The sequence below is a fragment of the Alexandromys fortis genome, unplaced genomic scaffold (assembly GCF_014885135.2).
Source record: "Alexandromys fortis isolate MF-2015 unplaced genomic scaffold, M_Fortis_MF-2015_v1.1 scaffold_69, whole genome shotgun sequence".
In the NCBI taxonomy this organism is placed as follows: domain Eukaryota; kingdom Metazoa; phylum Chordata; class Mammalia; order Rodentia; family Cricetidae; genus Alexandromys; species Alexandromys fortis.
The window spans coordinates 4,224,558-4,239,650 of record NW_026067951.1 but is presented as its reverse complement, the minus strand read 5'-3'; the positions used below and the strand labels follow the sequence as shown (position 1 = coordinate 4,239,650).

General features: G+C 39.3%; 1 protein-coding gene across 16 annotated transcripts in view; it reads left to right on the top strand.

The window, feature by feature from the left end:
- Positions 1-15,093, top strand: part of Celf2 (CUGBP Elav-like family member 2) — a 520,719-nt gene that overhangs the window by 209,758 nt on the left and 295,868 nt on the right. For 2 of the 16 annotated variants that reach the window (XM_050150626.1, XM_050150615.1), the window contains exon 1: positions 2,535-3,140. The exons of 7 other annotated variants lie outside the window; for them this stretch is intronic. In XM_050150626.1, coding sequence (XP_050006583.1) covers positions 3,067-3,140 — 74 coding nt within the window. In that variant the 5' untranslated portion in view covers positions 2,535-3,066. Of the gene's footprint in view, positions 1-2,521; positions 3,141-3,615; positions 3,637-15,093 lie in introns of those variants that run through there. 7 more of the 16 variants (XM_050150624.1, XM_050150625.1, XM_050150612.1 and 4 more) reach the window with 7 other exon arrangements.

Below are 15,093 nucleotides of genomic sequence, written 5' to 3'. Positions count from 1 at the left end.
ACAGTGCACTGCTTTGCCTTGGAAAGCCTCATATAAAATGAGGTCATTCAGAAACTTTCCCTTGAAGTGCTTCCAATTCTTGAATTGCCTTTTGTTTGGGAAATGAATAGCAAGTTGATTAAAAAAAGGAGACAATTAGGGGAGGTGGGGGGATGGGGTAGAGAAGAGCTTAAGGTTTTGTTCCAACGGAGCTAAAACTACGAAGAAACTTCATTGTTCCTGCTCGCCTGGTCCCCAGGGATGTCTGCACAAGGTGGTTCATGTCCACAAGAGAGACCGTGCTAATGTCCTCGTCCCCTTTCACTGCTCTTGATAAGATCCTTGGCTTTAAAATCCCTCTTCATTGAACCCAAGCTTTCAATTGTGGCCCAGTGAAGCTGTCTGCCAGTTAATTTTAACTGCCACACATGATACCTGATGGCTCACTGCTGTGGGGAAATTTAAAAACGATCCTTGTTGAGTCTTTTTTTTTTTTCCTACCAAAGCAGTAAAATGAAAAATTGAAGCTCTTTATCAAGAGCCATTTGGTTGAGTTTTATTTTTTATGTTAAGTTGATTTTCAGAAGTGGACAGCATGCATGTGATGTGATCACAGAAACTGAACAGACACGAGAAATAAAAGCTGTCACTGGGAGACTTACACATCACCTGTCAGGTGGAGGAGTGAGCACACTTTGCTTCCCGGTGGCTTCTCCATCAGGTGCCTATGCAATCACACCATTATGTGTGTATCTGCCAGCCAGGGTGTTTAAACTCAGCTGCACTCCGCACGCTTCTCTTGGTTCACATCAGCATATTCCATGTCGTGTAGTTTTCTTTTATTTTTGACCCCGGTTTTGCTTCTAACTTCAAATGGCCAAAGCAACCGTGCTTTGAGAAGCATGCTCCACTGTAGTTGTTAAATAAGGCAATAGCCTATGCACTTGTAATTCTCTCCCTATGACCTACTTACATCCTACTTCGCCCTCCTTATATATGATTAAAAGCTGCTTTGAATCCACTATTGCCTCAAGGGATTTGAGGCTAGAATTTAACAAACTGCTGAGAAGGCTTAAGTCAGTAAGAGGACTTCCCCACAGCTTTGCCCAACTAATTCACATGCAATTAAAGAGAAAATAAATATTTTAGAAGTGTATATGTTATAAAGCCATTTCTACCTTATAGAATATAGGTATACAAGGAGCTTTATTCTGTAGCTGATTTACAAATAGTTTTTCTTTCAGTGTGGTTGTGTGTTGTTTGTTTTGAAGGTTGGCTCTGTTTGTTCTGTCTTAAATTTGCTATACAGTCAGCCCATTGCATGCATCCAGGGTTTTGCAAAGAGTATATAATAGGAGATTCAGAATTGTCAAGATTTGTCTTCGGTTATACAGCTAACTACTTCAGTAAGGTAATTTCAAAAGTAGCTGCCAATAGCGTGGTAAGGAACAAAAACACATTGGGGGAAAAAGCTTGGGTATGGTTTTGTTCTAGTAATTCATTTTTGATACAAGTGTCTGTCAATTCATTATAAACTGGGACCTGGCTCCTCCAGAAAGGCAGTATTTAAAAATGAAAGTTAATCAAGTCTTCCATTTGAACTACCCTGCAGTTAGGGGGCTAAAAGCCAGATAGGCTGTTCAGCTGAAGAAGGAATCAGTTAAGTTCGGTTATATGTATTTAACTTAATAGCACAGGCCTGTTACTCCATAATGCTCACCAACCCATCTGCATTTAAAACTGACACATAACTGTTTTGTCTTATAATCTCCAAGGAGAGTTCCCAATGTCAGGCAAGAAAGTAGAAAGGAAAAATTACATCCTTTCTTTATATTGTGTCTGATAGTCTAACTATTGTTCTCTTAGTTTAACTATTTGACTACCATAATCCAGGCATGCCTTGATTTGTGTGAAAAAAAAAAAAGCAAACCAATGCCTTAGTACAATGCTCTGGTTGTCTTTAGAATAATAACAGCATAGAGTGGAAATAAGAATCAAACAAAACCATAAAAGATACATACTATGTCTATATTATTATGTATATATGCCTATGTGTACACATATACTTAGTGTATACATATGCATTATCTCAAAGTTTCAGACATGCCATTTGGAAATGAAATATAAGTTATTACCACAAAAAGTAAGCTATAAAGTTTCTAGTGTGCAATTTATGAGGTTGACTTAGAACATGAAATCAAACATGCACGTGTCTACACTGTGAAAAGTTTGTTTTAACCCAAATAACCAAACAACCAAACGAGGACAGTACGCCGCCTTATAAACTACTTTTCTTGAAAACTTTTGCTAAGCATCTATTTATTTGCCGCTTTTCTCTCAATTCCTCGTAGAATATCTTCCCACAAATCACAGCATTGGTTTTTAATGTTTGTGTTAAATAATAGGAAAACACCAATTTGGAGATTCGCCCTTTTAAAAAAAAAATTCGATTTATGACCGTTTCTCATCTTAAGACTCCTTTATTTCTCGGTGTTTAAGGGCATACTGAAGGCAGCACCTTTGTCCTCAAATGTCACTCGGGCCACCTCTCCCAGTTACTTTGCTCCGAGCTAATATAGAAGCCCGTCCCAGGGGCTGCTGGCCAGCCTCACCCCGAGGGGTACGGGGGGTGACTCGCGGGGACGGTGTCCCGCCGCTTCGCACTCCGAGCGGCCGTGGGAACCGGGAGCCGGTTCTGGGCAGGGCCGCCCCAGTCGGCGGGCGCCCCGGGGTTGGTGGGGCCGTGCGCAGAGGCCGGGGCGCCGGGGCCGGCCGGGCGGGCCCGCAGGGGTTAAGCGTGGAGCGGCCGCCCCGGGAGCTCCGCCCCCGCCCGCCGCACCTGGCGCTCGGCAACCAGGCCGCCCCGGCGCTGGCTGGCGGAGAGGATTGGTGGAGCGCGCGAGGGAGAGAATGTGACAAGTGCCCGCTTCGGCGGCCGCCCGGGGAGGCCGCGCGCACCTGTCCCTGCCCGTCTCGCGCCGCCCGCCAGCCCGTCCGCCCGTCCGCCCGCCCGCGGCCGCTCGGACGCGCGCACAGCCCCCCGCCGCCGCCGCCGCCGCCGCCGCTACCGCCGCGTGCGCTGAGAACATGACTTCTGCCTTCAAGCTGGATTTCCTCCCGGACATGATGGTCGAGGGCCGCCTGCTCGTGGCTGACAGAATGTGAGTGGCCGAGGGCCGAGTGGCCGAGCGGGGCGTCGTCTCCTCAGAGGCAGCAGCGGCCGCCTCCCTGGGCGTCTGCTCTTCCGAGGACGCGGCCGGGACGGCGCAGGGCCGAGCGGGCCGAGCGGGGCGAGCGGGGCGAGCGGGGCGAGCGGGGTGAGCGGGCAGCCTTGCCGGGGCGTGCCGGCGCGGGGCTGGCGGGAGGGGACCCGCGGGAGGTCGCGCGGCGGGCGTCCCGGAGCCCGAGCCCGAGCCGGAGCCCGAGCTGGGCGCGGCGTCCAGCGATCGGACCGGCCGGCGGGGGCGCGGGGTCCGGGGAGGGGCGGGCGCGTGCCGCCTTGCACGCTCTTGTCATTAGCAATGCGGGGTGGCCCGGCGGAACATCCCTGGCTTTTGCACTCAGTCCTGAGATGGGAGGAAGGAGGACAGCGGAGAGAAAGGGGATAATTACAAACCCCTTAAACTAGCCAGGTGTACTCTCTCGCAGAAATTAGAGGTAATTTTTTTACGTAACCGGGATGGTTTTGTCTGATAGGCAGCCTGTGATTTAATAATTAATGGGATTCTGGTGGTTTTACGTGTCGACAAACTAGGAGAGAACGGTTATTGGGACAAGCGGAGGGCTGGGATCTGCGAGGAAGGGAAACTATGTACAGTTTTTATCTGGCCGGTTTGTCTTCCTGTGGAAGTTTCTCTTTAGCTCAGGAATCTCAGTGGGATCCACTTGTATTTCTGGCTTGTTATGTAAAGAAACCCCAGATAGAGGATTGCCAGAAAAGAGGTGGAAAAGTCTGTGTCCTTCTGAGACAGGGGATGTGTAGACTTCTCTTATCAAGTGAGGTATTTGACAATGTGTACGGAGAGGGCTGCTGCTGTCAGTAGGATAATGGACAAAATTTCCTCTTCTCTCCGCTGTGAGACTTAACACACCCAGATGCTTTCTGGCACCTTATGGTAGTCTTCAAAATGCTCAAGCCATTCCGTGCTTTATGACCCATTTCCCTGGCAGCTAACTTCCCCTTGTGATGCTAGGTTCTTTTTCTGGTATGTTAAGTATTATGAGTTGAGAATCTTGAGAAACTTCACAGGGGCCAATTATTGAAGCCCTAGAATTAAAAAAAAAAAAAAATCAAGTAGGAGAGAAGGATGGTCGACTCCGTTAAATACGAACTGTCGATGTTAGGGCTGCTAACTTGAGAGGACGTGGTCAAGTTCACTGTCTCAGAGATAATCAGATAACAAATTAAAATATCGAATTCCCTTTTGGCACTTTTCTTTGAAAATTAATCTTGATTAGTAACATTCCCATGATAGTTTTCAGAGATCTCTATCGTGTCCTCTTACAATGCAAACCTTACCCAGACATCATCCGTACCTGCACAGTTACTGTGCAAGCCTTACGTGTTTCCCTCTGTTTTGCTAGAATGTTAGGGCTGCATCAAGGGTTGATAATGGTTTTGAATTTATGATCACCTGCTGCCTAAGTGACATAATATATCTAACTAGTGAATGTTCTATGAATTTAAAGCATTAACGGCTTCTGAAAGATGTAGTCTCTTGTCAATTATGGATTATGAAAATTTAATTCCTTCTTTTCATTTGGTAGATGAATGTGGCTTGTTCAGACTCTTAGCTCTGAACAGAGCCTTTGTATCCCAGCCATGGAGGTTTTTTTTTTTTTTTATGAATCTCAATATGACTTCTACCCTGCTTTCCTTCCAAAAGTTCATGATTTCCAAATGATAGCCTTTGGAATCAACCCCAGATTGTTTTCAGGGTTTGCCAGCTATTGCTTAAATGAACTAAGAAAAAAGGAATTTGCAAATGACACTTCTTGTTTGTTTCCGAGATAACTGTTGTGTGTCTCCACAGTCCTGAGAGCGCTGAGACATATTTTCCACAAGAGTGTGTAACTAACTCGTGCTCGAGACTGTTTGGGGGCTGGAGGTATATGAGCAGAAAACCCACCTAGGCAGTGTATTTTAAAGCGGTGTTCGGACACTGGAGAGGATGGCTGTAAACTTTTATTATTTGGGGGACTGGTTGTCATATGAAGTATATTGCCATTTGAACTAAATGCAGTCTGCTAGATATTGGCCATGCTCATAAGCATGGGGACTTTTCTGGTGTTGATTTTCTAAATCAGTAGAACATATTTTCTCAATGGCATTTCCCCACAGGAATATATTAGATAAGTTTGCACGATGTAATATGTTTGAGTCCTCCAGGCAGATGAACAAATAGCTTTTGAGATGAATTATTATGCTTGGTGGCCCCATGAGCCATCCAGTGTTTAAAGAGCCCAGATCATTGAAGGCTCTGTCGTGGTATAGAATTGCTGTAACATATGCTTCAAAGTTTGGGGATTTTAGACATTCACCAGCAAACTGTAAATGGAAATAAGCATTTCAAATAATCTTGGCTGTTTATTTTTGTGTTGTTATAAACTGTTATTCATAGAAAAGCATAATGAAAATAGGAACTGTTTTTTTTATTTGATTTTAAGCTGGGAATTTGGTTTTAATTGAGAATGGGGATGAGTGTTTCCTCTTTGTTTTACCTCATTAGTGATACATGTAGAGAGTCTCCTATCTTAGACTTTTTAAATAGAACCAATATGTAATGGCTTAGAAATGAGAGACTACAGGTGAAAAAATGTGGCCTGAAAATTGTTAGTTTCGTATCAGTATTTGGATTTGCAGTGTTAGAAGGCTGAGGAGAGGCTAAGGATAACATGAAATCTCAGTTCTTTTCACATTCAGTAAATAGCCTTAGAGAAAAAAATTAACCTGACTATAAATTAATAAACCTGGGGAACTCATCTGCTTTTTGATAATAGACAAAAAAAATATTTATCTGTATGTAAATAAACTGAAAAGGGCTCCTCAGGACATCATTGTTAAAGTTAAAAGGGGCTTTGAGACCATCTCATCTGACCTCATTTTATAGATTAAGAAACTCTTGCGAGGCAGTAGGACTAACCCCAGGAGGCATAGTCATTATTGTTCCTGCAAAACTGAAAGTGTGTGTTTAGTAAGCTGTGTGGCTACTGTGTGCCAGGACACCTGATTTATATGGTCTCTCATCCTTGTGGTAGGTCTAGAGGGTAGGAAGTGTGCCTCTTGTACAGGTGTGCTTGGGAACCAAAATTGTGCCATCTGAGGAAAATGTATGAAGATTCAAAGCATTTGGAACTCCCTTTCCACCTTTTGTATTACTTTTAAACTTTATGTGGAAAATGTAATTACAAATCACAAAATGCCAAGGTTAATGACATCTATTACCTGATTCCTTAATGGTCATGAAAAGAGGCTAAAATGAAACTGTGGAAGAAGAGCTATGCATGTATATGGATCTTTAATGAAGAGTTTTTAAATATTTTGGGGTAGGATGTTCAGTTAACAGTATGTACTTTAGTATCAGCCACCTTCTGACACCAACAGTTCTTTAGGTCTTTAAGGATGTGAATGTTATCTTTGATCTGGGCAGAGGTACTACTTTAATTGATAAGTCTTGCTATTTAATTGTAATGTGCTGGATTGAGATTGCTCCAGCATCTGTTGATGAGATGCAGTGAACTAGGAAAACAAGAACCTTGAAAGACAAGATAAAAAGGAGATAGGATTTTCAGATATGAACCTAGTAATTAAGATTTCATGGGATGATGTTTCCTACTTTGGGTGTGTGTTTCCCCTCAGCTACTCTAATAACACTGTTTGGCCTTTGAAGAATGCAGTCGGTTTTAATCTCCAAACTTTTCTTTTTAGCCTTTTTTCTTTCTTTTTGTGTGTGATTTTGTTCTTTACACGTTAAACACTGGTGGAATTCCCATAAAGTAGCTAATGTTATTATATGCTAAACCTGATACACATGAATGTAGATATAGCTAGCACCTGCTAAATCCAAATATTGGGCAAAAATTCAGGTACTGTTTATAACAGGAATCTGAGGTCATTAACAGGAATTTTTAAAAACAAACAAAATAAACCACACTCATAAATGTTCAACAATTTATTAGCACCACTTATTTGCATTTAAATAGAAATGTTATACTCACAGCACGTTTTAAGGAACAAAGTTAATAAGTCATTGCTTTGGTTTACTTCCAAATTTGAACTTCCCCCAAGTTTAGAAAGTCATTATTTCAAACAGAATTTTATTTTTTTCAGGGAAGAGACATATTTTTTTTATTCTTAGCTATGGATTATGTCATCACAAAGAACAAGGCAGTTCTAAGTATAATATTTGTTTTACAAAACTCAAGAAAGGGAGGCTTTGAAAACCACTAATGATTTCCAGTTCATTAGCACCTCCGAGTTCTCCTGCCACCCTGTCTGTTTCCACTATCACGGAAGTATCAAGTCATATAATGAAGCCAGCGTCAGGGCTGTGCTACTTGTGTAGCCGTGCAGAAAATGTATTTTTATGTTTTCCTTAAGAAAAAACGCTTGCTGAACCTAAGAGAAATGGAGCTGAGTGTTCCTGGAAAAACCTATGTGGGAAACAAAAACTAATTAGAGCAGTAAATGTGCTGCTCACAGGTAATTGTAAAATAATTATTCCCCTTCAGCATCATCGCTGTTTAATTGTGCTATCCAATATCTCCCTGCTCTGAATCCAGATGTGAAGGGAGCGCAGCCTCCTCCTCCTCCTGGGAATGTCTTTTTCATTTAGTGTGAGCTGCACACGCCTCCTAAAGGACTTATAAAAGAAAGAGGAGAACATTTAGGGGGTTTTGAACAGCTTCCCTCTTCCCGTTTGTCCTCAATCATGACAGAAAGTGATTACTCCAACTATTTCTATAGAAATATGATTCCACTTATGTGGCTGAAATGCCTTTTGTGAGCATATCAGAGACTTACACTTTTTTTTTAGTGCCAACCCAGAGGTTTATGAACATTCTCTTTTATGAACTGCAGGTTGTATATTACATTCCATGTTCAAATATGAAAATTAATATTTAAAATCAGCCAATAATTTAAAATGTAATGATGACAAATATGTAGTCATATGACTTTCAAAATGACTAATGAATACAAATTCAGATTTGGGTTTAGTAATTATTCCAGTTAAACAAAAGTCTCAGCAAAGTTAGCAGTAAAATATTAGATCCAGTTTTTTTTTAAAATTTTGCATAAATTTAGACTACATTTATATTAAATTATAAAACATCATTTCCAATGCTTCTGTGCTGTTCTGTCATGTATAGGTAGCCTTATGGTCAGATTAGTTGAAATAATCTGTGTTTCCTTTAGGTCAGCATCAGGAGAGGAATCACCCATCTGGATGACCAGTTGACCCAGATTTCCTTTTTGAGAAACAGAGCTTTTCAAATGAGATATGTAGACTGTTTTGATTTTAAGCCTCAGTAGTTAGAGAAGTTTGTCTCTTGAGTGACATGGTATCTTTGTGTGTGTCATAACCTTGGGTATCATGTTTTCCCAGTGCAGTAGCTGCATTTTCTGATGTTTACAGGCTTATTTAGGACTGAAAATTTTCACAGATGAATTTTACATAGTATTCAGAATTAACTTTAATTTATGTAACATAAGTTTTGGATAGTTTAAAACTATTTTATATACCATAAAGTATAGTACTGTGTTATACAAAAGTCCAACATTCTATGATTTTTCATCCCAAAAGACTTAAATTTCATGCTTTTACTGAAGTTCATTGTTAAACTTAGGTTTGTTAAGTTTTAAGATGGTACCTTACATCCTTTTTTATGAATTATGTCTTTGATTTTTTTCGTCTCTGTCTGTAGCAACAGTGTTAGACCTTAGTTATCCAATATAAAGAAACTCAGTTGGTCCTGTGAGTTAAAAGACAAAAACTTGGCAGTGGTCAGTGTGTGTTTGCACACCTATTTATATATAGAGAGAATGTATATTATGATTCCACTTTCTTCGGATATCTTTCATTTAATGGTCTTTGTTTATGAAACTTATGAAATTGTGACATCACATAAAATGTGCTTATAGAAAAATGTGCTTATGGATTATTACCTTTATGATTGAAGGATTTATGTTTCAGGAATATTTTCATGGTGACCAATCATGCACTATAAATTATGAGCTGTCAAGGGTCTAAGGACTGTTTCAATCTTTTGACCTAGACCACAGATTATTTTCTTTGGAAAAAAAGTGGGAAAAGAAATTCACTCAGATAGTTCCATCATCTGTTACTGGGCAAATAGCCACAGCCCTCTAGTGTTAGGACTGTTATCCTTAGTGTGAAGTACAGGGTGCTTGCGCGTTAGCTACCACACACAAGATCTTCATAGAAAAATCATGGCAGCATGATTTTTTTTCCTTTCTGTATTATTAGATATGATGCTGGCCTGAATGAATTGCACTTCTTTTGTATTAGCATTATTTCATGAGCACTGTTTCATCACTCCACAACTTTCAGGTGATGTTAAAAGCAGTTCTTGAAATTTTGATTATTGTTTTTATTTTTTAAATTTTTTTAAATTTTGATTATTGTAATGGGAATTCAGCACCTAGACTAAGCATTTGACAAAAATGAGCATGACAAGAGATTGATGAGCCTATGGCCCCTGAGTGTAAACAAACTTAAACACCCACTCAGATCTTCGGTTCATTTGTCTTTGGGGAATTGAAGTAAGGTATTGGGTGTTGGACAACAAGAGTATGTACTGGATTGAGGTTTGATGTTTCATTTTGTCCTTGAAATTTTTAGGAGAAAACTAGAAGAGTAACACGAAAAACATAAAGGACAAAATTTGGCAGGAGATTGGTGCACAATTTTTTTATATATTTATTTTACTCATTACTTTCTTTGTACCTCAGCCTAGACTCAGTGAGGATACAAAAGTTCATCTTTTAAAAAAAGTTTTATGATTTTTTATTATCTTTTCTTTGTATATAATCTTTTATTTTAGTCTTCTCTAAGCCTATTTGTTTTGTGATCCATTTCTCGGTTTCAGAAGGGGTCATATCCATGCCTGACGTAGTTCTCAGAGTTGAATCTTTGATAGAGAAGAATCAAGACACCTAAATCAGCCTAAAACAGCTGCATATTTCTGTACATAAAACTATATTTTGACTTCCTGCATGATAGAAGGGGTGTTGAATTTTTGGGTTGAGCATACGGGTAGCATATTTCAAAGTGATTAACTTTATGGATGCCATTGTCTTGGCCAACTATATTTGGCTATGCTGCAGCTGTGTTTGCTTTCTCAAAATTGTCACCAGGAGGCCTCCAGCCGAAATTATTCGCTAAGTCCATGCTAGTAGCATCTTTCCTCATGACTTGCATTGTCTACTAGAGCATCATTTTGTAGGGTTAGCTTCTAGAGATGAAACACTAGTCCTTTGAAAAGTCCAAATGTCATGATCGCTATTTGGTGTGAACAATTTTATCTCAAAATAATTTATTAATAATAAATTTGTCCTTCTGTTGCATAATAATCCTACCTATCTCTTTTTACACCAAGCCTATGTTTTATTGACTTCTGGTTCCTTCTTTTCTTTCATGTTTATTTAGATGTTGAAAAGTTGCTCCCCACATCTACTGATGGGTTGCTTTTCTTCTTCTTTTACTAAAGCATTTGGAGTGCATTTTTACTGATTTCCTGTGTCTTAGAGATTTCTAACATGATGGATTAGAGACACAAATCCTTTTTGTTTCTTGATTGGCATTACCATCTATTTAGTTTCCTTCATAAGAATTTAGAGATTTTTTTCCTTAATATAAAAGCACCTTAGTTCTATGGCTATGTGTGAGTTTTATTTTTAAATGGAAATAACTTCCTATTGTGTTGGCCATCAGGGATGCTTCTTTTGGTATGGTAGCATGGAATCTCTAGAGTCTCTTCAGCTAGGTGGAAGATGTCCCTTCATGGCTGGGTTTCTGTTATGTGGATCTACCCCAGGTCTTATGCTGACTTAATTTCCAGTTTGTTTTATGCTGAGTCTCAAATGGCTTGCCATAATTTCTCACCAAGAAAATAGTAATAATGCTTTTCAGCTGTAACACAGTTTTATTGTTAAAACTAACTTAGAACAAGGATGATGGCCTAAATATCTTACAGTTCCATAGTTCTTGAAACTGACCATACATCCACCTGTTTCCTGGGATCATCAAATATAATGGAACCTCATTATAACTGAGCTGTTAATATTTTTTCTCTCTGAACATTCATGCTGTAAAGTTTCAGGCAAAATCTCATAAAGCAATATTGTCCCCCTGTAAACTTTCCAGGAAAACATTATGATGACTGATTTTTTTTCATCCTCTTTCTCCATGATGATAGAGACATATCATGTTCCAAGTGTGAACTTGTGCTCAAATTTCCCATTCTGGGATGGGATAATACAAAAGCAAGTTCTCCTTTCAATATCTTGATATATGCAATCTGTAAAGTCCATCTCAACACCTACTGGTTGCGATTGCAATTTTCTTAGGAGAAAAGAATCATTTAAACAATGTTAAGGGTGGTTCTAACATACTGGGACTCCCCGACCTCTGGTAGGAATGTGGAAAGGAAATAATGTAGCTTTTGCAACCCAATGACCTCATTAGCCACAGCGCACCTGAAGCACACAGGATTAGTAGCTGGAGGAGGGTCAGACTCAAGGGGCAAAAATCAGTATTTTTCTTTTAAATTTACAATGTGGCATAAGACATAGTATGTGGCTATTTGAAGCATCTAGGTGCCCAGTTGTTGATGGATTCTAGTTCTTTTTTTTTTTTTTGTATTTATTAAAGAACCCCTCCTCCTCCTCCAAACATTGTTGATTAGCTCCTTAGAGTCCTAACAGGTCAGAGTAACTGTGATGTGAACATTTGATTCTACTGCTACAAATCTTGGTTCTTTTAGATTAGTCAAGATCATGCTTTCTTCAGAAGCTAAAGTCTCAGGATGTGAATCCATTGCCTAGGGAATAGCCTCATTAATGGGCTAGAGGAGTACTTGGCTCTACTGTGGATAAAACCATCACATTGTTTGGAGAAACTGTATAAACCATGAAATTGACCTCACAAACACAGTCTTTTGCCTTATATAGCACAGCATTTCATGTATAAGGTGAGCCAGGTAGGGACTTTGATAAAGGCAGAGTGGATTTAGGTGGTTGTGGGAGTTACTGCTGTCTTTTAAGTTTGTTGATAAAGCAAAACTAGGGCCCTGGTGGGAAACTGGCAGATCTTTAGAAAAGGGGGCCAGTTGTACAGCTACTAAGTGTTTCTGTGAGAAATAATAAATTCTTTGTAGTTAGCACATTTTATCAGTTTAAAGAAGTATAATTTGCTTTAAAGGCATCATTTGGGCTGAGTTATAAAAAACAATCAAAGTTTGGGCTGGAGAGATGGTTCAGAGGTTATGAGCATTGCCTCCTCTTCCAAAGGTCCTAAATTCAATTCCCAGCAACCACATGGTGGCTCACAACCATCTTTAATGGGGTCTGGTGCCCTCTTCTGGCCTGCAGTCATGCACACAGACAGGATATTGTATACATAATAAATAAATATTTAAAAAACCAATCAAAGTTGAATTATTGACAGCCACAGAAGTTGAATTATAGCCACATCATTGTCTTGCCTCTCTACCTTATTTTTTTAGGTCTGCTTGGGACATAACATTTTAGATACAGATTGAGGTTCAATAAAGCCAAGGTTGTGTTTCCTTCAGCGCTTCCCAAAGCCTGAGACCTTTTTATTGTTGCTTTCTGAAGTTTAAACCTAGAAGTTGCTCTTAAGATGTTTGAGTTCTTTCAAGGCCAAACACTTCTTCCTTTCTAATTTGTATCCCATTGATCTCCTTCAGTTGTCATATTGCTCTAGCTAAGACTTCAGGTTACTATATTGAGTAGCTCTGAGCGAGTGTACAAGTGAGTCTTGTTCCTATTTCAGTAGAACTGCTTTGAGATAATCTCCATTTAAGTTGTTGGCTAAGGACTTGCTGTTAACTGCCTTTATTTATTATTGTTAAATATATCATTTATATATGTTAAGATATGTCTTTTATCCCTAGTCTTTTCAGAACTTTTATTATGAAGGGGTGTTGGATTTTTTTCAAAGATGCTTTGTGTGTCTAATGAGATTATCGTGTGTGTGTGTGTGTGTGTGTATGTGTGTCTTTCAGTTTGCTTTTGAGGTGGATTATATTTATCAGTTTATGTATGTTGAACCATCCCTGCATATCTGGGATGAAATCTACTTGATCATAATAGGCAATTTTTTTTTTTTTGCTGTGTTCTTCGATTTGGTTTGCAAGTGTTGAGAATTTTTGCATCTATGTTTGTAAGGATATCAGTCTGTACTTCTGTTTGTTAGGTCATTATGTATATTGGGTATCAGGGTAACTGTGCCCTTCTAAAATGAATGGGGCAATGTTCCTTCTGTTTCTGGTTGTTTTTTTTTTGTTGTTGTTGTTGTTGCTTATTTTTGTTGTATTGTTTTTGTTTCATTTTTCTTTGAAATTCTGGTAGAATTTTGCACTAAAACGACCCGGCCTTGTACTTTTTTTGGCCAGGAAACTTACTTAGTCTATTTCATGAGGGGTTATAGGTCTGTTTAAATGGCTTATCTTATCTTGATTTAACTTTGTAAGCGATGTATCTAGGAAATTGTCCATTTCTTTGAGATTTTCAGTTTAGTGGAATACAGGTTTTTAAAGTATGTTTTTATGATTCTCTGGATTTCTTTGGTGTCTTTTTTTTGTTTGTTTGTTTTTTGAGACAGGGTTTCTCTATGTAGCCCGGAACTCACTCTGTAGACCAGGCTGGCCTCGAACTCAGAGATCTGCCTACCTCTGCCTCCCGAGTGCTGGGATTAAAGGAGTGTGCTACCACTGCCCCGTCTCTTTGATGTGTTTTATGTCTCCATTCACTTCTAATTTTGTTAATTTTGATATTCTGTCTCTGCTGTTTAGTTAATTTGAATGAGAGTTTGTCAATCTTAACTGATTTTTCTCAGGGAACCAATTCTTTGATTTATTGACTCTTTGTATTGGTTTTTGTTGTATAATTTGCTTTCATTTTTGATTACTTTGATTATTTCTTGCCATCTACTCCCTTTAGGTATGATTTCTTCTTTTTGTCCTACAGCTTACAGGTGTGCTGTTATTAGTATGAGTTATCTCAAATATTTTATATTGGCACTTAGTGATATAAACTGGCCTCATAGGACTGCCTTTATTGTGTCCCATTAGTTTGGGTATGTTATGTGTTCAATTTCATTTAGTTCTAGAATGTCTTTAGTTTCTGTCTTGACCCATTTTTTCATTCAGTAGTGAGGTTTTTGTTTGTTTCATGACTTTGATAAGATTTCTGTTGTGATTGATATCCAGCTTTAATTTTAATCCATTATGGTCAGATAGGATGCAGGATATTATTTCCGTTTCCTTGTATCTGTTGATACTTGCTTTGTGTCTGAGCATGTATGTAGTCAGTTTTGGAGAAAGTTCCATGAGGTGCTTAAAAGAAGGTTTTTGTGTGTGTGTGTCTGAAATTATGTTAGGTCTGTTGGTTAGCTTCAGCATTTCTCTGCTTAGTATGGATGACCTGTGAGTTGGCAAGAGTAGGGTATTGAAGTCTTACACTAGTGTGTGAGGGTCAGTATGTGATTTGTGCTGTAGTAGGGTTTCTTTGATGAACTTGGGTGTCCTTGTGTTTGGTACATAAATGTTAAGAATTGCAAAATCCTTGGTGGATTTTTTTTCTTTGAATACATAGTATCCTTCACGATCTCCTCTGATCAGTTTTGATTCGAAATCTATTTTGTCAGATATTAAAACGGCTACATCAGCTCAGTGTGTGGGGGTCCCCTCTGATTTTCTGGTCTGCAATTTTTTTTGTGTGTGTTTTTTGGGCGTAGTCAACCTTTTTAGTTAGGAGTTTTCCTTGTACATTCTGTAGGTATGGATTTATAGATAGATACGGACTAAATTTAGTTTTATTATGCAATGTCTTATCTTCCCTATCGTAAT